Source organism: Amphibalanus amphitrite, unplaced genomic scaffold (genome assembly GCF_019059575.1).
Source record: "Amphibalanus amphitrite isolate SeventyFive unplaced genomic scaffold, NRLGWU_Aamphi_draft 000009F_arrow, whole genome shotgun sequence".
Classification (NCBI taxonomy): Eukaryota; Metazoa; Arthropoda; class Thecostraca; order Balanomorpha; family Balanidae; genus Amphibalanus; species Amphibalanus amphitrite.
In genome coordinates, this window is record NW_024881505.1 from 187,799 (window position 1) to 208,591 (window position 20,793).

Sequence of the window (20,793 nt, forward strand, 5' to 3'; positions counted from 1 at the left end):
TCCGAGATAGCAATTTTGTAGCGCAGCTTTTTGTCTACTAGACCATATAAAGATCTTTGAAATTGCTTAGTAACTGTAAATTTGGTGAGCGTTTCAAGATTGCATGTTTTTTTTTTTTTTTTGCTCATTTTTGCTCGGACATGACCTCAGTTTGACATCAATAACTCCTGACCTAAGGTGACATAAGACTTGAAATTCGGTGTGAAGGTGTCAAATTGATGCCCGGGAAGGAACTGAAAATTTGGCGGCGCTGCGCGCCGCCGTTTTCTTGCTATTTAGGAAAAACCACAGGGGGGCCAAAATGCCCCCCAACGGGGCGAGGGTTAATAGGGCTATCAAAGGCGTTTTTCCAGGGCGATGTAGCAATATTAGTTTTCGAGTTAGGCGCCGGGCTAGGTGTCATATAACTTCCCTTTGTCAAAATAAAATACAACTTCGTTTGCTGTCGACCACCCATTTGAAAGTCTTGGAAGAAAATTGGGGGTAGATGGCGTTTTTTGGGCGAAACGCACCTTTTACGCTGTCACTTGCACATCGCAGCTGCTTCTTATTTCCCTAAATCAAGCCGTTTGTCAAGATTATCTCCCTTTATCGTTAATCTGCTGAACTGACCGGTAGCAGCGCAGAGCACCCTGGTTAGAGCAGCAGTCACCACTGTCGCTAATACCACTAAGCAGATCACCTGTCGATATCTCCGACGAGCGGTCACGTACCGGGAAAGGATGCGTAGCATACCAACAAGTGCAGCCAGTTCGGAAACAAAAACAATCCAGTCGGCCTATAAAAGAGAGCTCCGAATCTCACAGTAGCAGTTCGCTCCTAGCATCGAAAGAGATTCAATATGAAGCTGGTAAGTGAATCAGACGCGCTTATCCTCTGAGTTGCATGCATCTCAAATAACTTGATATATTTGTATGATGAAGTTGCTCGTACATCTGTGCGTGTATTATCTGTGTGTGATCTGCATGCTTTACATGGCGCTGTATGTAGACATGCTCTTAGCTTTCGTTTGTTGTGATTTGGTTTTATCTCCAGTATGACCATCTTCTCCTCTGTCAGCTGGTGGTCTGCGCTCTGGTGGCTCTGGCCGCCGCCCGGCCGCAGGACGAACCCAAGTTCAAGACGCTCGAGGATGCCGGCATCCTGCGCATGGATTCGACCATGAACGAGGACGGCTCGTTCCAGTACGGCTTCGAGACCACCGACCCGATCCAGCAGGACGTGGCCGGACAGCCCAAACAAATCGGAGAGGAGATCGGCATCGCCATGCAGGGATCCTACAGCTTCCAGACTCCTGACGGTCAGACCATCACCGTCAACTGGGTGGCCGACGAGAACGGCTTCCAGCCGGAGGGTGACGCTATCCCGTAAACGTTGACTTTCTAGGTACCGGCGATGTCTTATGGCAGAACAAAGGACTATTCAGTGACGTGGTGACATGATCGTCGTGGCTGCAGAGAAACTATCAAGACCCTGCTTGTGCGATGGGTGGTTCCTGCTTTGCTGTCTTTCTGTCTTGCCTATCCGCAAGACTAATCTTCCTATACTGTCACGTAGACTAGGTCAGCAAGCTGAACACTGAATAAAAGAAGTGTTCTGACATGATGTTTTATATTATGACGTCACATGATAATGCATAAGTGTTGCTGTCCTCATATCAATATCTGCATTCAAATAAGTTGCCTCATTGATTCCAATGGACAGTAACAAACGCCGGTACATTAAGAGGATGCAATTATGTCGGGGCTAAGACGCTCAACGATGGCGTGCGGTCAGCTGATCACGTGGTTCGGGTCAGCGGTCTCAGTCAGCCCAAGAGGCTACGCCCGCCGTGGGGGGGGGGGGTCAAAACTCGGCGGCACCAAACGATTCCAAACGTGAAAGGAAGTTGGGCCGGCCCTCTCAGGCCTTCAGCTTCAGTGTTTCGGGGTCTGGATGGAGCAGCGACATTGCCTCACGACTGTATTGATATAGTTGTCGACTGGAGCGACGGAGATTGCACTAGTAAAACTCACCGGCATTTCGAATTTGGCGTCATCAATGAAATAGGGTGGAGATAATACGACCCATAGGCGGCGGAACGGGGAAGGCACCGGGGCACCGTGCCACCCTTTGATTTTGGCATTTTAATATTAGCCCTATGGGCGTTGCATGGAAAGAATGAGACCAAAAGTCGGCAGTGCCCCCCCCCCCCCCTTAATTGAAGGTGTTCCGCCGCTACTGATACGACCCATCCCTCCGACTTGGGCCTAGGATTTTCATGGAAATGAAAACGGGTTCGTCCATACGTGTTTAAGTTAACGGCCAAGGATTGGTAAAAATGTTTACGGGCACCTATAAGGTCAACGGGTAAGGTCAAGGATCGAGTCAATCCGGTGAACCGGGCGTGGGCAAGGTCGGGTGGTGGATCCGTGGTGTCACTTGCAGCAAGGATAGCTTAGCATGATGTGTAGGTACCCGGGCTCTAAGCCACCCATCCATCGATTTGGACTACCCATCTAAAAAAATGTTGACTGATTGGTCTCAATAAATGACGCGTCGGTCAGTGCATGCGCTTATCACTTGCCTGCGGTTCAAATTATACGTATTGCTGTTCATATATTTCCCTATTTCTTGTTGGTGGTCAGGCCATTCATACCTATCAAAGATTTTCCACCATTTGCGACATTCCTTATCAGAAGCAGTCAGCCACCGCCACAACGCTGGATGACATGGTGTAAGATGACCCGCAGTAAGAAATCATCTAGTGCTCGCTAAAGACATGTATTGTGGGTACATAATATTTACATCGCATCAACTTCATAGTTCGATGGCCCAGTGCACTCAACGCGCCCAGAAGGAGGTTCATCTCTGCAAGAGAAGCATCTGTAGTATATTCAGATAATATCCAGTTCTGAGAGGCGTATGTGGCCTTGTGACATTCTGAGTGAGCCCACCCAAAAGCTGAAGAGGAGGGTCCAACATATGTTTAGATGAGGCCCACAGGTGCAGTAAAAAGGCGCTGGGTGCCACGCACTGGTGTGGGGTCCACAACAGGGGCGTTCGGCGCCTCGGGAGCCACCGGGATGGCGTCGCCTTGCGGCTGGAAACCCTTCTCGTCGGCCACCCAGTCGATGGTGATGGTCTGACCCTCAGGGGTCTGGAAGCTGTACGATCCCTGCATGACGACAGCGATTTCCTCTCCGATTTGTTTGGGCTGTCCGGCCACGTCCTGCTGGATCGGGTCGGTGGTCTCGAAACCGTACTGGAACGAGCCGTCCTCGTTCATGGTTGACTCCATGCGCAGGATGCCGGCATCCTCGAGCGTCTTGTACTGGGGCTCCAGGTCCTGGGGCCGGGCGGCCGCCAGCACCACCAGAGAAGCCAGCAGGAACTGCAATACAGATTGATGTTTGGTTTTGTGTTAGATTTAACGAAGTTTGGCTAAGGCCACACATTGGTATTGTCAGCGATCTAATGAGAGAAACATTTCTACTGGCTGTATAATCTCGAGTTGACCACATCGATATTTCCATTAATCCAGCGTAACTCGAAGGCCAGTCCAATCGCTTGAGATTTGAACTATGAGGCGTAGTGCTATTTTGGGGTGTCTTACTGGCATGCAAAATACACTCATGCACCTATGGGTCAAAAATAGTGTTCGCATTTGTTGTTATTATTATTATTATTATTATTTTTATTATTATTATTATAATTATTATTATTATTATTATTATTATTGTGCAAAGCTACTTCTATGGAAGTGGCTATAGAAGTAGAAAAACGATTTTGATCCTGATGACATCTATAAACATTTATTGTACTACCTGCTGATGTAGAACGCTAATATTACCTTTGCTTATAATAAGTTGTGCACTGTGCGGCTATACCATAAACGGATGTTTCGCTAGGCAGTCACACTATGCCATGCCAATACCAATTACCGTTCTAAGACGCATCTGATACGCTGAAGTTTGTACATACAACTCACCAGCTTCATTGTCGAGTCTGCGGATCAAATAATTACTGACAACTGCAGAGGCTCTCTCAGGCTTTTATACCGCACCAAAGCCAGCGGCATGTCAGGGTGACCAATCCGCAAAAATGGGACATCGAAAACCAGTTTTCGCGTGATTTTCTTACTCAGCACATGACTTTATTATTTGCCATGGCATTTTCAACTATCTTGGAACTCGATGTCGTGATATTATTAGAACCACAGTTTTTGCCAGTGTAGGTATACATTTCTTGTCGCATCGGTGGTCGATCAGCGGATATGTTCATCACGTGCCGTGATCGCGTGCATCATGAGCGTGCGGCTCAGGTGAGATAATCGTGCATACTGCATATGTTGCGCTGCATACTTCCAGCATTCAGAGCACACACCACTTGTATCACTAATTGCGACTTATCTGATCGGCAGAATTCAACCATTGTCACAGCGCTGTATAATAGAAGTGACACGTAGGGTTCAGTTAACTATCGGCCAATTTATGTGATCTCTGTCGTGGCCAAGTTATGTGAGCGGGTGGTTTGTACACAGCTGATGGCGATTCTTGGCATCTAACAATGCACACAATGCAGTTTCCGGCGAGGCCAGTCAGTGAGATGGCGCTGCTCAACGCTCACAACCGACAACATCGATCAAGATAGATGACGTCATGGCATGATCGAGCATTTTGACAGCTGAAACGTCCATGGCACTTGGCAGTGGCGAACGTGACCGCCTCTTGTGCATGCTGGAAGGGCACGGCGCGCGGCGCAAGAGGTTCACATCCCATTGCTGCGAGGACGTAGACTGACTGTGCGCGCGGGTCATACGCGCTGAACGTTAGATGCGGTATGGTCCAGGGCTCTATTTTGTGTCCGCTGCTGTTCATCCTCTTCATGCACGACGTACCACCCCACATCCATCATTGTAGGATCGTAATGTGTGTACGCTGACGACACCCAATTCCTAATGATGCTTGAAGCCTTAACCCGCGAGTTGCTGGGGGGGGGCGTTAAACGCCCCCACTTTTTTCGCCGGGCCATAGCATAAAAACGGCGCGCCGCAGGCGCGCCAAATTTTGGGTACCTGTAGGGAATTGATTAAAGTTTATTGTGACAAAGTTTCAAAAAAATCGGTCGGAAAATTTTTGAGATATCGAGATTTTAGTGACGTCATGATTTCTGACTTTTCGACCAAAAACGGCATATGTTCAAAAAATCATATAAAATCACAGAATAGACATACAGACATGCCGTAAACGCCATTAGACTGCCAATACCATGATCAATCAAATGGCTATCTTCGATTATTGATTGTCGTTCCGCATTTTCCATAATCTTGAACTGAATCTTGGCAATTTCTCGTGACTACTTCACGACCATGATACATGCATTTCTTAAATTGAACTTTTTGAGCCAAACACGTACACATATGATAAAATGAATGTCACCATCGTGTTCTACGCCCCAAATTACCTATAAAACATGTGTCACAGGCTGCTAATATCAGTTTTGATTTTCGGGGATATGTGCCTACCCGGTTGACCTGACCTTGACCCTGACCTATGCTTGACTGACCCCCTACATGGAGCTGACACTCTTGTAGGCCTTATATGATGGATTGTGCACCGTTTTGACAGAGTTTATGACGAGAGGCGCCCATTGCGAAGTCCTGAAGTCCATGCTACTGAAAGCCCGATTTCAGGTGTTTGACCTGACCTTGACGCGACCTGTGACCTCAAAATTCAACTTTTAAGTACTCATCTGAAGCGTCTCGTCGCGTTCTTTCGTTTGCCGCCTCGTGCGTTTCGCTGCGCCTATTGGTTCTCGAGTTATCGGCTGGGGGCGTTTAACGCCCCCCCCCCCAGCAAACGGTGGGTGGCGAAATACCCCAGCAACTGCCGGGTTAAAAGCACGGGTTACAATCCTTCTTAGTTCTTACCGTGCACAGCACTTACAGGGTCCACTTAAAATCGTCAAAAATCTAACCCAATTAAAACAAAGATGGTCATTTTTAGGTCGCCCAGCCACAACACCAATTAATTCAGAGCATTCCGTCAAATTCGGAAATGATGATTTTCTTTTCCAATGAAATCGTCAGTGCCGTGGTTTTCAGTGACCAGCACTTGTCACGGAGCTGTTACTTCAGTGCAGTCGTCCAGCGATGCTACCGGATGCTGATGAATCTTCGCGAAGCAAGCACGAACTGGCAAGATGTGTCAGGCGACCGTTCGTTGACAGCCTCGTCTCTCTCTCCGGCCTCCGCACTCCTTACTGTAAAGCAGTGCGGGAGGGAACTCATGAGGGCACACTCCTTTGACCTCTTGACTTAGAGGGTGCGGGCGACTCGCCCGCCTGAACAGTTCATCGGAATAAGGCCCTGCCCCACCCGGAGTAGACCAGTGCCACGCGCTTCAGAATAGTTAGTTGGGACGCGATACCGATTGTTAAGCCCGTGAAAATATGATCAAACACCTCTGCGCTGTACCTCCATGACCGTACCTCGCTCACGGTCAGTCCTGTTTCGGTAGATTTTTCCGGCAATTCATCTTTTTCCTCCATTATCCATATATCATTGCTCTGGACTGCGAATAGCTGATGTCCAAACTATTCGTTTCTTTAATGGTGTGTGTGTGTTTTTTTCATTATCAATGCTCGTTTCTATGTCTCTTATAGCAGAATATTTTTTGTTTTCTGGCGTAGGTGGCAAGTCATGTTGAATTATCCAGCCTCTAAATACACGTAGCACCGTTTGTATTTTGTAGATGGAGATTGGGGAACGTGAAGGCTGCATGGGTTTTCGACTAGTGATCTGCAAGGTGGTGATCAACTGCACGAATGTATAGTTCAAGGCTATAGAACTCCAAGTTCAAGGCTATAGGGTATAGTTATAAATCCAAGCAATGCATGCAAACATGTATTGTACATAAAATCCACTCCGCAGCCTACTCTGTTCTTGCGGACTACATGTGCACGAAGATGATAGTTGCCTTTTGGAACAGCTTTACCATACGGGAAACTGAGCCTGCCCAAAGGCCTATGATGACGGTCTTATTTCAGATTAGATCAGGGACGAGGGTGCCCCGGGCGAGGCCAGACGGACTGGCTCGATAGGTGTCAGAGCGCCGAAAGCGGCGGCCTGCGCGGCGGCGTTCGGATCCTCAGGAGCCACCGGGATGGCGTCGCCCTGCGGCTGGAAACCCTTCTCGTCGGCCACCCAGTTGATGGTGATGGTCTGACCCTCAGGGGTCTGGAAGCTGTACGATCCCTGCATGACGACAGCGATTTCCTCTCCGATTTGTTTGGGTTGTCCTGCCACGTCCTGCTGGATCGGGTCGGTGGTCTCGAAGCCGTACTGGAACGAGCCGTCCTCGTTCATGGTTGACTCCATGCGCAGGATGCCGGCATCCTCGAGCGTCTTGTACTGGGGCTCCAGGTCCTGGGGCCGGGCGGCCGCCAGCACCACCAGAGAAGCCAGCAGGAACTGCAATACAGATTGATGTTCAGCTTTGCATTTGACTTACATAGTCAAGTTTATCTAACTAAAGAAACACATCACACATGAATGCTATTTTCAGTCGAAGCGCGGTGACGTATCAGCATTGCAATGTATAACCTAATGCCGGCCTGCTATTGCAATCTTATGCAAAGTTTTGCTTCTTAAGTAGCAATTTCGCTAATAATCTTTTGTAACTTAAATGTGACGCATGCAATGTAATGCATGCGTGATGTAATGCAATGCGTGGCGGTGCATTTATATAACAAGCGGTTATTTCACAAAGTAGTCACAATGCCATGACAAAATCAATGACCAGTCGAAGCGGGCGTCTAATACACCGGAATGACATAGAGGAGTTGTAACTCACCAGTTTCATTGTCGAGTCTGCGGATCAGGTAATAACTGACGGCTGCAGAGACTCCCTGAGCCCTTTTATACCGCACCAAAGCCTGCGGCATGTCAGAATGGCCAATCCGCAAAAATGGGACATCGAAAACCTGTTTCTGCGTGATTTACCCATTCTGCATATGGCTTTATCCGGCATGGAAGCTATGTTCATACTCCATGTTGTGATTGCAGTAGCAATGCGATTATGGTTACATCGAAACCCAGCCCAGTACGTGTTAAAGGTAGTGTGCCAGCTTTCCTGGACCGTATGGAGTTAATGGCCCAGATAAGGAGAACCGGATTTTTAGAACTTATCCATACCTTCAAAACTCATGGAAACGTCTTAAATTCTTCAAATTTTGAGTACCCCAGTGCGAAATTCGCCCCGACGGGTTGTCGGTCGTACCCCAACCACATTTCACACCACTATGAACAATAAACGCACACACTGAAATCGCTATTACCGATATGCTCATCCAATCAAGTTTCGATAAACCCGTTCATCATCATCTCCTGCGGTTTCGAACACGCCTGTTAGGTGGTGCGGTAGACCGCGCCCAAAGCCAGGGTCCCGGTAACGTGAGGTAGCCGAGTCGGGGCAGCGTGCGCTGACCCAAGCCGGGGCCGCGCGTCCTCCCGGTGTCATATGATAGCCCGGGGCTGCCCGCGGGGATGCGGTAGACCGCGCCCAAAGCTGCGGCCCCGGCTTGGGTCAGCGCACGCTGCCCCGACTCGGCTACCTCACGTTACCGGGGCCCCTGGCTTTGGGCACGGCTTCTGCTCATACTTTGTGGTGCGGTGGTGGTGCGTCGGGCCGCGCGCTCTGACTTCGGCCAAGAAAAATGCGTCAGCTGATCATTGTAATTTCTGCCACTTGCGTGTGGTGAAATGGGGTCATAACTTAAGAGACGGCTTTTTCATATCAATTATTTTACATAAAATCATATTTCAAACCATAAATAATGTTCGACAGCCAAATAAAAGAAACAATACCAATACAGGCTTACAGTTTAAGGCTCGACATTGTGTTGTCTACGATTAGACAGCTGATAACTCATTCCCGTACGTCGTAACTCTATAATGACCTTTCCTTATTGTCACATGTGCGCCGCATTCGCGATTGTTGCCGACGCCCATAGATATAAATACCGACACCTGTTTGCAGGTTAGCCCACTACAGTTGTTATACATATCGAAAAACCGATAAACTTTTAGGCGAAAAAGGCACTATTCCAGGCCCATTTTTGATTTTTTTTTTGCGATATTAGGTAAAAACAGAAGCTTCTTATCCTAGGAAAAATAAAATGGGAAATCTTTCAAAGGTGGCACACTACCTTTAAAGCTAAACATTAGCTTTGCTAAGTGGGACTTTAAAGTAATCTTACATACTTTTACTCAGGTTGATAAATTAATTGCATACCTACTTTTTCAGAAGCTGTAAAGTATAACATTTAAAGCTTTGCTGCTTTGATATGATCATAAAAGTGTAGTATTTACATTTTGTACTGTTATATTAACATGCATGTTAGCACATTTTCTATTTTTCGGTCACCTTTCGCAGAAATTCAACAAGTTATTGTTTTGCCACAAAGTAAAAGTATGCATTATTCTTAGCCTCATTCTATTCATGTATGCATTATTCTTAGTCTCAGAAATATCACGTAGTGAAAGTGGTACCTGTGACCCCTGTTTATGCCCCTGAGGTCATTCCAGGTCACGAATGGTATTTAACAGTTTTTCGCGAATAACTTTTGATAGAGGCACGCTAGAGCGATGAAAACGCATTGGTTGTGTTCAGTTCGACTATGCGGATCGACTGATACGCACCATGACCCTTTCGGGTCAGGTCATGACCTTGAGCTGAGGTCAAATTTTCAAATTGACCTATCAAGGTCAAATTATAGTATATTTGATGCGTCTTGATAAGTGGAACACGATGCAGGTAAAAGCAATCTCGTGCAATGCCTGAGTCAAAAGTTATTGCAGAAAACTGTTTCCGAAAAAAAAAATCGGATATTTTAGCAGTTTTTGCCCCCTGCAGGCAAAACCGTTGATATTAGGTCAAATCTGAGAATAAGCTCAGAAAGGGCGTTAATAGGGCTACCGAATGCGCTCTTCCGCAGCGCTGTAGCTCTATTGTTTCTAGAGTTATGCGCTGACTTCTTGGAAATTGTCCACATTCGACCTGAAAATCGGCGAAATTTTGCCTGCAATGACCTCTGGCGACCTGACCTTTGACCTGACCAATAAAGTGACCGTAGTGTTTTCGTCATTATTTTTGGCGCTCTTTCGAACGCCGTCTTCCGAGTATCGCTACGTGGCCCAGGACCGAGTTAGAAAGGTCAAACCCCCACCCCCCTCAGCATGGCGTGGCAATCCAGGACCCCCAGTGGGGCGCGGGCTAGTAAAATGTTTCGCTTACTTTAAGGTAGTGCTCTTATGCTTCATAGTTTAAGACAAACCTGCCAGGGTATTGTTTTGCACTGCTAACCAATTTCAGGCATTTTGCATTAAAGGGACTGTCCCACCTTTGCATTAGTTCTGAGTTGAGATAGCCAAGTTGGCGGCCAGGTTCAGAAACCACTATATATCCTGGTCGCAATATCCTCAGCTTCGTGGTGTTAAAGAAATTCGTTCCCTTCGTTTGAAAAGTGGGCCTTAGCTAAGGCCCTATCTCTTAACTATTAACGGCCATTTGATGACGTCATTTGCATTTTGAACGCCTGTCACGCATGTGAAGTTTCACTTGAGTTACGAATAAGCTAATCAGAGACACTTGTTATTGTATGAGCCGCGTCATATTTGAGAGCAAATACCTATATTTGCTGCCAAATTTCCCCCACATTGACATGAAGTAAATCCTTCATTACGTCACAGAACCGATCTAAATGACGTCACGATGAAATATAAAAGTCGCAATATCTCAAAAAGTATACAATGAAAACGCGTAAAAACCTGCAGAATTCGTCACAATATCATGAGTAACATTTCCGAATCCTAAATGGTGCTTTTTTGAAGGTGGGATAGTCCCTTTAATGTCATGCCTCTTAGCTCCATACCGTTAACTAAAATTCGTTGTAAACATGAGCTCAAAAACAGTGTATTTTTCATTGTGCAGTCATGGTGACAATTTCATCAGGCGCTCTCAGACGCCACTACTTGAACTCCTCTGAAGACAGCACCGGTGCCTGGGCATTGATGCCCTGTGGAATGGCGTCGCCCTGCGGCTGGAAGCCCTTCTCGTCGGCCACCCAGTTGACGGTGATGGTCTGACCCTCAGGTGTCTGGAAGCTGTACGATCCCTGCATGACGATGCCGATCTCCTCTCCGATTTGTTTGGGTTGTCCGGCCACGTCCTGCTGGATCGGGTCGGTGGTCTCGAAGCCGTACTGGAACGAGCCGTCCTCACTCTGACTCATTTCCATACGCAGGATGCCGGCCTCCTCGAGAGTCTTGAACTGGGGACGGTTTTCCTGGAACTCCTGTGGCTGGGCGGCGGCCAGAGCCACCAGAGCGCAGACCACCAGCTGTCGGCGGAGAAGACACAATCAGAGGAGGACATCCCCTCGAAGAAGATGAGTTCAGACGGTTTGGACATCTGCTTAGAGGAGACGAAATTATTGGTGAAAGTGTGAAGGGAAAATGATGGTTGGCGAGGCGATCAGTGGGAGACCAAAATGGGACGAGGCTTGGTGGAAGACTGGTCAAAGTAATGCTAGGACGTGCCCTGGCTAGGACAATACGGAAGACTAAGACAAGGGGAGATGAGGCTGTGATGGCCACCGGGTCAAAGTGACGTGGTCGTGGGGGCTGGAGAATTGTGGTCATTACTGAGGGCGACAGGAACAGAAGCGAAACAGGAGTTCAGTCGTAAAAGTAAAGAATAGATCAGCTCGAATATTGTATGTTTTTAAAACTGACCCACTCACCAGTTTCATATTGTCTTGTTGGTTGTAACGAGTGAACTATCCCTCTGCGCTTCTCGCTGCACTTTTATACCTACGCTGATCCTATAGTTTTTGTCTAAATGTTTATGTTCGCTGATAATCCTTGCCTGTTGCTATGTCAACCATCTCCCGTTAGAACGTCGCGGCATATATTGACAGATGCGTCCACTGCGTCTCGTAGCGGTAAATCCGGATTAGTGCGATGGTTGCGGGTACACTTTATATCTTCCAGCGTATCCTTGATAGCTGATGTTGTAATGCAATCCCCAGAATCGCACTTGGGCTCCCAGCGTCGCAAGAAATGTACCTATAAGTTGCTTGGAATAAGTCAAGTAAAAACAATAACAGCGCCATAAAAAGCATTAGGAACATGTTATTTCTAAAATAGAAGGTAAAGCCTAGGACTTGTACAGAGGTAACAATAGCATAAAGCGAACATGCAAACTGCTGAATCCCTTGTCGTTTTTTCTCTATGATTCGTTTTTATCAAGTCCCGTCTTTAAGCTAACTCAGCCAAGTTATGCCGGCAGCGTCTGTGCTTCCCTGTGATGCTTTACCAAACAGTAGCACTATCTTATTAACTTACCACCAACTAATCCCAGATAAGCCCAAATCTTAACCCGCGCGGGGCTGGGGGGGGTAAATTTTACCCCCTCGCGAATTTTTGCGATATCTCAAAAACGGCGGCGCGCAGCGCCGCCAAACTTTCAGTACCTTTTCTTACATCAATTTGACACGTTCCCTGAAAATTTGAGCGAAATCCGTCGGAAATTTTTTGAGAAATTGACGTTTTAGTGACGTCATGTTCGCCATTTTCGCCTCAAAAACGGCAAAAGTTCAAACGCCGCTAACATCTTCATTTTTAAAGGAATCAAGACGTAACAAAAAAGGTTATACGTAATTTTACTTTGTCTATCAAATGGCTATCTCGGTTTTTTGAAAATTTTGGATTTTGGCCTACATTTTTTCAAAAAAAACTGACTTTTTTGGGAAAATCATTATAAAATCCAAAATTATAAGTCTATCGAAAAAACCGGAATATATGTCAGAGAAGTGGTCTATGTGCACCAACATACCAAATTTTAGAAGAATCGGTTCAAAAATGTGGGAGTTATTCAAAATTTTATGACGTCACGACACACAAAATTTTTGAAAAATGACTTTTTTGGAAGTTCTAGACCTCGAACGGAAACAAAAATAGCACCATTCGATTTGCCGTGAAAAACTGCATCAGATAGACACCTTTTTAGGCCTTAACAACCAACTTCAAAATTTGACCTCACTTGACCTGACCTTGACCTGACCTCGACCTGAAATTCATCCAGAGGTGGTCAATATCACTAATTGAGTGTGCCTATTGAATTCTATGAGTAAAATGACCCATAAAACATGTGTCGCACATGCCCTTTTCTATATTTTGTTTTTTGGTGACCTGACCTGACCTGACCTGACCTTGACCTTGACCTCTGAATGATATTGTATGCAACGAATATTGTCTTGGTAGCCTAAGAACACGTTTTGGGCGATCAGTCTCAGTCCATGACTCCATTCTTCGGTAACTACGGTGCAAGGCCGATACTGTAGAAACTTGCAATTTGTACCCTTGACCTGACCTTGACCTTGACCTCAAACTTTAAATTAAGTACATGTTTTTAGTATTTCGTGATGAGAGCTTTCGATTGGCGTTTGAATTTTCCAAATCGGACCATTAGTTCGGGAGATAACAGGGGGGGTAAAATTTACCCCCCCCCCCCCAGCCCCGCGCGTTCGGCTGGAGACCCCAGCCCCGCGCGGGTTAATACAGCAAGCTTCTAAAAAAAAAACAAGTTTCAGAGCTCATTTATCTGCCACAGTGGATAAGCTTAGCCTTTTACAAGGATCAGTTTAGTAGAACGCGCCCTTTCAAGCCATGCATCCTTGCTGACGCTCATTTTTATACAGAGCGGTGTGTTAGGGTCGGCCCCGTTATTACCTTTGACAACCACTGATCCTTGTTAGTTGAGTATATTCCTCATCTAATCTGGCAATTCAGAAGCTAAATTGTCATCCCTGACAAGACGCATCGGTGTATAAAATTTTGTGCACATACACATTACACAGCTTGTATAGTTATTTCTCGTACATTCGCCGGTATAGTATGATGTGGAAGCGTATGCACACATTCCCAATACATGCTTAAAAACAGGACTTATCCGTATATGTGTCTGACGCACTGTGCGATATCGTGAGCTCTCCAGATTAAAGGGACCCTCCCACCTTAACATTAGATTTGAGTTGAGATAGCCAAAATGGGGTCCCTGGCTCACAATTACCGGTTTCGGCACTCACAACATCGAGAAATGCCTTAAATCGGAAATATTGAATTTCAAAATTGCAGCATTTTGATTCAGAGGGGCTAATGCATAAAAATACCCCTCTGAATGTGTGACGTCAGCGCAGATATCTAACGATTTTTAAATGTTTGACTAAAACGTTTTGTAGCACGCGGTGGTATACGCTATTTGTGCGCAATATCTGCCGCAAACGCCGCACTTCTAAAATAAAGTCGCTAGAAACAGCGTAGATCCCAAAAAAAGTAAACAAAAGTAAAAGTCTAATATCTTGAAAACCGGTGAATATTTTTCGGTGAAATTTGGTAGATATTCGTTTTCGCTCTTTCTGAACCGAGCGACATCACTTTCATGCCAATTCATAAACTTTTTTGAAGGTGGGAGGGTCCCTTTAAGCCCAACAACCATGGTATCATATAAATCTACTAAAAATACTCCGTTTTTTCCACGTGCATTGATTTTGCTTAAATGTTGTTAGGGTCCTCTATTCGCAAAAGAAATCCGTCTAACTTTTTTGAGAAGCCCGGTATGTATAATATAAGAGGGATATCAGGCATTGTCAAACACATGTGGCGACCATGAGCCTTTAATTTTGTTACGCCAGGCTGTTCTTGCAAACATGACTGTGACGCATATAAAACTGATCGTCAGTCAAATATTGTATGTATGTATGTATGTATGTATGTATTTACGATCATGGGCGATCCACACATGGCATGGCGATTACTGCCCTCTATTGCTTTGCTTCCTCGTGAACCCATTCAAACACTCGCCAATGTTCCTATTTCTAAACACCGTACAGATTGCTGCTGATATATATTGCATGCATTTCTATGCCTACATACACACAGCATACAAGTGACCGCGAGCGCATTATGACATAAAGACTGAGGACATTCGGGTGCGGGTCGCCGGGTGGCCGGATGGAGGCCTCTGGGCGGTGGCTGAACGGTTGGTGTCACGGACGTCAGACCTCACCCAGGGATCCAGGGGATGGTCTGGTACTCGGTTCTGTATGGACTTAGACTGACGGAGCCACCGGGATGGCATCGCCCTCCGGCTGGTAACCCTTCTCGTCGGCCACCCAGTTGATGGTGATGGTCTGACCCTCAGGAGTCTGGAAGCTGTACGATCCCTGCATGGCGATTCCAACTTCCTCTCCAATTTGTTTGGGCTGTCCGGCCACGTCCTGCTGGATCGGGTCGGTGGTCTCAAAGCCATACTGGAACGAGCCGTCCTCGTTCATGGTCGAATCCATGCGCAGGATGCCGGCATCTTCCAGGGTCTTGAACTGGGGCTCCAGGTCCTGGGGCCGGGCGGCCGCCAGCACCACCAGAGAAGCCAGCAGGAACTGCAAATGAACAAAGTAAAGATTATCATTCTATTTTTAACAAGAGCAAGCAATTCAGGGGCATCTCTGCATATACCTGCAAGAAGGATTATGATGTATGAATGCAGAGGCAGTGGCGTACCAGTAATAAAAAGCGACGATTGATGGCACAATCTCTTTAACGGGGAATATTTGTTTCTGGTCCCTAAAAAGCTGTTTCTGGCACCTAATTGCTGATCAGCCCCAAAATGCTTATTCGACCCTAATATCTGAATCTGGCACCTAATTGCTTCCACACAGCCTAAAGTTGCCAGATCGTCTAGTTGAACTCCGTATTTGCTGTTTGCTGATTCAGCACAAAACCAAAACATCCAGCACCTATTTTATTCCACGTTTGCCTACCTAATTCGCGTAATCTTCCTGATTTTATGTATCCTAACAACATGAACGTTGCATTCGGTGATGTCAAGTGCCATTTTCGCCAGTGGAGATAATGATTAATGCCATTTCTAGCCAAAAGAGAATCACTAGCCAGCTATGGTGCAGCATAGCAAGACGCTCATATACCAGCCCGCTATGTAGAGACTAGAGATTATTGCACCCTCAGCCATTTTAACGTGAAAAGTTTGGATCCGTCACTTCCAGCCAGGCTCTCAGTTCATAAACTGGAGTAAAGCAAAATGTCAACTCTGAACAGACATGCCACGCAACCGGCCCTCTTTTCAATATTATTAGCTTTCTGCAATCATCGTCTGACTCCATCTCGATCAAACGCAGCATCCGGTTTCTAAGGGGCGTTTGACTGACCGGCCACACAATAACCAAAAACAAAATCAAAGCTTCATGCACACATATGACATAAGCAGCCCCCTCCAAAGTCATATGGCAGCATGGGCGTGACTTTTCCTACTAGCCCATAGGGTTGCGTGTTAAAATGCGACTTTTCGCGCTCGATTTTCAAGGTTTCGTAGTGTGGGCATCCACATACAAAGTATGTCAAAAGATAGCTACAACATTTTTATTTCCATTTTTGGGACGAAAAGTTCAAGCCCATCCAACCGTTTTCGAGATATTCGTCTATATATGACCCCATGTTTTTGATACATCGGAAGGTCCTGTGTTCGAATCTCGGACAGCTCAAAACTTTTATCGTTAATGTGCGGCAAACCATTGCTGCAAAGTAAAGTAGGGGTGAGCGCGCTGGTGATGGAGTGTTGTAAGTTGGTATACCTGACCTTTGATTCAAGCCGGATTTTGCGGCACCAACCTCATTTTCAGGTCAGGTCAGGTCACTGACCTATGACGTCATAAGTGAACCTCTGCACGGTCTAAAAAACGTCGTAACATAGCTACTCCATCACTTCAAGGAGATCTATCACAGGTAGATGAAACTTACAGAACTTATCAAACTCCCTTATTCTCAAAAGTCGTTAACTTCGGATTTCTCCTAAGGGTCACCTAACGTCAGGTCGGTCAGGTGATCTGGCCATTATAAGCCGATAGGGGGGGGGGGGATATACAGCTATTTTGGCGCTGACAGTGATCTTAGACGGAAAAGAGACAAATAGACTCAGAAAGACCTGCCGAATTGAATAACGTGCAACTTGACCTCATCATGAGGTAATGACCTGACTTGACCTTGGACGGAGGTCAACATCGTAAAATACAAAAAGCATATCATTCGACGTGGCTGAGCATCACGAACACGATGGTGTCAAAATTGCAGCTCTGATACCATTTTAGGCGACTACCGAACAATCCACTTCCTGGTATGCCAATGCTTTTATTATCTAAAGACGATGAACACTGAACATTCTCATATATGCAAACATGCCACTTTGGGTTACAGAGTAAGTGGTTCCCAATGGTACTTACTACACGTTCCACACATCACACTACCGCTCGTAATTGCAATGCAAATAAGCTTTGGCTCGTTGGAAATAAACTTTGGCATTGGAAGATGTCACAGTATTACACTAAACATTGACCACAATTAGATATCAGGTATCAATATCAGTAACATTCAGCTCATCCTCAACACATAACAATCAGACGGAGAACACTACGGTAAACCTCAAAGAGGTTTTGGCCATGGTAGGCAATGAGGCATAGCTGCGAGCAGGATCTTCGATCTGAGAAAACATGATGAAATTACATGTATCACACTTGCAATAAAAACAAACTCAAGTGATACTTATCTTTGAAAAATCAGAATGAAAGAACATGAACCTATTTGAAAACATAACAAGCATTATCAGAGGAATAGTTAATGCATGGTTATTTAAAAGACCTGTTAATATTAAGGTAGTGGATTGTTAACAGGATCTTAGAATAGGCGAGAGATGTTACCTTCAGAAGGGTTTCCTTTCGTGGTCACACATTATTGATGTTAACAAATGAACACTGGGTGGCGCACACCCTGAAAGTGACAGCTTCACACAAGCTGTTGTTATGTTGAAAACTAGGTTTCCTTCCTGTTCAGATTAAGACAGTTGATGGCACCTTTGGTTAGCTTTGTTCAAGGAAGCATTCATTTTGCCAGTGTCGGTAGGGCAGCCTGGCTACATATGTATAGGAATCTTGAGCCAGGCACAGCATACATGGTAGTGCATGTCTTGTCCTGAAAAAGGATCAGAGATATATGGCTAAGGAAGTTATGAATGGAATTGACTCAGGCTGCTCTGAGGATGATTGACCACAAAGACATGGCTATTGTGAAAGCCCTGAAATAACTTATGAACTGGTGTGTTTTGAGTGAAGTGGAATATCAAGAACGGCATTAAAAAAGAAAGAGTAAAAATTGACCTAAAAATTATCTTCCATGTTTAGTTTCAATCACCTAAATCTTACGCGTTTTCATACAAACTAAAATTACCAAGAAATTGCACAATTATCACTAACATGTGGCAACAAATGCTTCTTTCTACTTACTATCCACTTTCATGGATGCAGGATGCATGTGTTTTGATTTCATTATCATAGCAACACAGTTGTACGAGATGCTCACACAAAGTATTATGTTATATGTTGATGTTATTCAGCTAGAGCCTGGGACAGTGATATTGTATTGTTAAGTTTGTTCAAAACCAATCCCAAAATTTGCCAGTTTTGGGGGGAAATGACATCTAACTGAAATCAATTTTCCACTTTCATCTCCAATTTTCAAGAACAATTTTTCACTCTGAAATAAAATTTTGGGACTCTGTTCACTGTTCATAAGTCATAACAACAGCTTCATTTCTTAGTAATGATAGCTTTCAGAAGACTTCAGTCTTCCTTCATCAGCCTGTCAGGGCTCTAAAAATACATACAAACAAGTAGTGACCAACATAGAAAAGACAATACACAAATGTCGTACGAAAGCTGCCATTGCAAATAGATAAAGCCGGTGTGCGCAATCTTTGCAATACGATTATACCAAATACCTATGCTCACAGCTAAGTCAAAAGGTGTCGCCATGCATCACAATTGATAAAATTCCTTGAAACTTCTTTTTTAACACATTGTTACGCAACAGTGAAAGAATGAGAAAGCATGAGGCTGGCCCACCACCCAGTCAAGTACAGCAGTTTACAAATTTGCATACACTTACTCAGAAAGGCCTTTGTTCACACAATTCCATGCATAATGAAGAGCCAATTTTTTAATGCACACGATAGTTATTAAATACTTGGCCAGCACAATTTGTAAGTCTTTAAGTGTAGGGAGAACACCATGGAACCGCGTGAAACCACAAGCCGCCTTGTGTATAAATATGAAGCGCAATGTATTGAAACACGAGCGCCAGCTGCGCCGCGCTTCAGCGCAGCCATATCCTAGGATAATTTTCGGTATATAGTAAAAAGCTCCCAGTTCTAGTTGTTTTTCTAGATGATATAGTATAATTCTAGTATATACTAGGAAAAACTTTGGAGTACCCGACTCTTTAGTGCCCTGGACATAAGCAGAAACGGATGAAAAAGGCACAACCACGCGTGGTTGTGCCGTGGCCACGGCACAACTCTGCGCGGCAAACAACGGACAATGTCCCGCGCAAGATCCCGCGTTTCTTCAGCGGCCTTGAACGGAATGAAAACATTACCTTTTTTAGCTATTTGATGACGTCAAAAAATACAATACCCGTTTTAATGGTCAAAATCGAGACAATTACTCACAAAAATGTTTCCCTTTAAGCATTACAAATAAATACTTTTAAATATTTAAATGACATTGTTTTTTCAAACAAATCAATATTATTTGCTTACTTAAACGTCATATACAATGCTGAGATCACTACGGGGCTGTCTTAGAGTGTAGCTGCACTGGCAACCATTAGGCTAGACTCCAGGGGTCATTATACCAGAACAACATGATTCTACCAGCCAGTAGTTCATTTTTCTACTAGATTGGTGCTACGCTCAGCATTTAGGTGCCAGATTCAGAAAAAAGAGTAAGGCGTACCGATGAATAGGTGCCAGAAACAGCTAATTAAGGTCATTTTCCATGATTGGTGCTGGTATCCACCAAATAGGTGCTGAGGACCAATTTTGGGGCGAGTCAGCTTTTAGGTGCCAGAAATAGCTTTTCTGGGACGCAATTAAATGGCGTCCCTCTTTAACAATATATTATTTATTATGGTTGGCAACACATGCAGTCGCACCCAGAAAAGGCCGACGACCGCCGGCGTACTGCCTCACTATGTTTAATGGCTGATGCAGAGTTAAAGGCCTTTTTTATTTTTCCCTGATCCTTACCATTTCAGTTACGTTATGATAAATTAACTCCGACTCAAGATTTGTCAACAACATTTAATAACTGATCGTTAGGATATATGCAATGTGCTGCCAATTTTCCCTCAAGTGAAGGCGGATTAGGCATTGAGGTATTGTTAAATTGAGCTGACTTCCGTTATTTTGGACTTCACTGGTTTTTAATTGACATATATCTATTCCTATTCTTAAGTGATGCTTTGGACTAAAATTGAAATATCACAAAAGCAGAAAATGAAGATAATCAATGATGTTGGTGAAAGCACCGACAAGACAGCAAATATGTAGACACACACTAGCGAATGAAGAACAAGACAACTTACGAATTTCATGGTGGTGATTTCTGCGATTCGATGATCACTGATGACAGAAGAGACCACTGGTGGACTTTTATACTCGGCAGGGACGACGAGCCTAATCCGGCGGCATGGAATAGCGCAAGGAGCCAGTTTTGCGGTGCTTTATCATTGTGATGATGGCATTGGTTCTGATCGTCTGGCAGCGAGCCAGTAGTGTTCTGATGCTGCTCACTGTCGTTTAACCCTCGCACCGACGGGGGGGGCGGATATCCGCCCGCCCTTAG

At 45.2% G+C, this 20,793-nt stretch overlaps 5 protein-coding genes and 1 long non-coding RNA gene across 6 annotated transcripts; 1 reads left to right on the forward strand and 5 right to left on the reverse strand.

Moving 5' to 3' along the window:
- The first annotated feature begins 724 nt into the window (after positions 1–724).
- On the forward strand, positions 725–1,600 carry LOC122379792 (larval cuticle protein 1-like). Its single transcript, XM_043362277.1, has 2 exons — positions 725–850; positions 1,060–1,600. Exons 1-2 carry the CDS (start codon positions 842–844, stop codon positions 1,369–1,371), a joined length of 321 nt encoding a protein of 106 aa, XP_043218212.1. The 5' UTR covers positions 725–841; the 3' UTR covers positions 1,372–1,600.
- An 889-nt stretch (positions 1,601–2,489) lies between these two features.
- LOC122379798 (cuticle protein AM1159-like) lies at positions 2,490–4,012 on the reverse strand. The gene is made up of 2 exons (XM_043362290.1): positions 3,971–4,012; positions 2,490–3,373 (listed from the first exon to the last, which is right to left on the reverse strand). Exons 1-2 carry the CDS (start codon positions 3,977–3,979, stop codon positions 2,969–2,971), a joined length of 414 nt encoding a protein of 137 aa, XP_043218225.1. The 5' UTR covers positions 3,980–4,012; the 3' UTR covers positions 2,490–2,968.
- A 2,934-nt stretch (positions 4,013–6,946) lies between these two features.
- On the reverse strand, positions 6,947–7,859 carry LOC122379803 (larval cuticle protein 65Ag1-like). The gene is made up of 2 exons (XM_043362305.1): positions 7,836–7,859; positions 6,947–7,453 (listed from the first exon to the last, which is right to left on the reverse strand). Exons 1-2 carry the CDS (start codon positions 7,842–7,844, stop codon positions 7,031–7,033), a joined length of 432 nt encoding a protein of 143 aa, XP_043218240.1. The 5' UTR covers positions 7,845–7,859; the 3' UTR covers positions 6,947–7,030.
- Positions 7,860–10,941: 3,082 nt separating this feature from the next.
- Positions 10,942–12,109, reverse strand: LOC122379806 (larval cuticle protein 1-like). The gene is made up of 2 exons (XM_043362319.1): positions 11,785–12,109; positions 10,942–11,382 (listed from the first exon to the last, which is right to left on the reverse strand). The coding sequence occupies exons 1-2, from the start codon at positions 11,791–11,793 to the stop codon at positions 11,011–11,013; spliced, it is 381 nt and encodes a 126-aa protein (XP_043218254.1). The 5' UTR covers positions 11,794–12,109; the 3' UTR covers positions 10,942–11,010.
- A 2,822-nt stretch (positions 12,110–14,931) lies between these two features.
- On the reverse strand, positions 14,932–20,598 carry LOC122379814 (larval cuticle protein LCP-22-like). Its single transcript, XM_043362331.1, has 2 exons — positions 20,534–20,598; positions 14,932–15,483 (listed from the first exon to the last, which is right to left on the reverse strand). The coding sequence occupies exons 1-2, from the start codon at positions 20,540–20,542 to the stop codon at positions 15,154–15,156; spliced, it is 339 nt and encodes a 112-aa protein (XP_043218266.1). The 5' UTR covers positions 20,543–20,598; the 3' UTR covers positions 14,932–15,153.
- Positions 17,226–17,954, reverse strand: LOC122379819. Its single transcript, XR_006256231.1, has 2 exons — positions 17,812–17,954; positions 17,226–17,594 (listed from the first exon to the last, which is right to left on the reverse strand). It is a non-coding gene; the product is annotated as an uncharacterized LOC122379819 (long non-coding RNA).
- Positions 20,599–20,793: the final 195 nt, after the last annotated feature.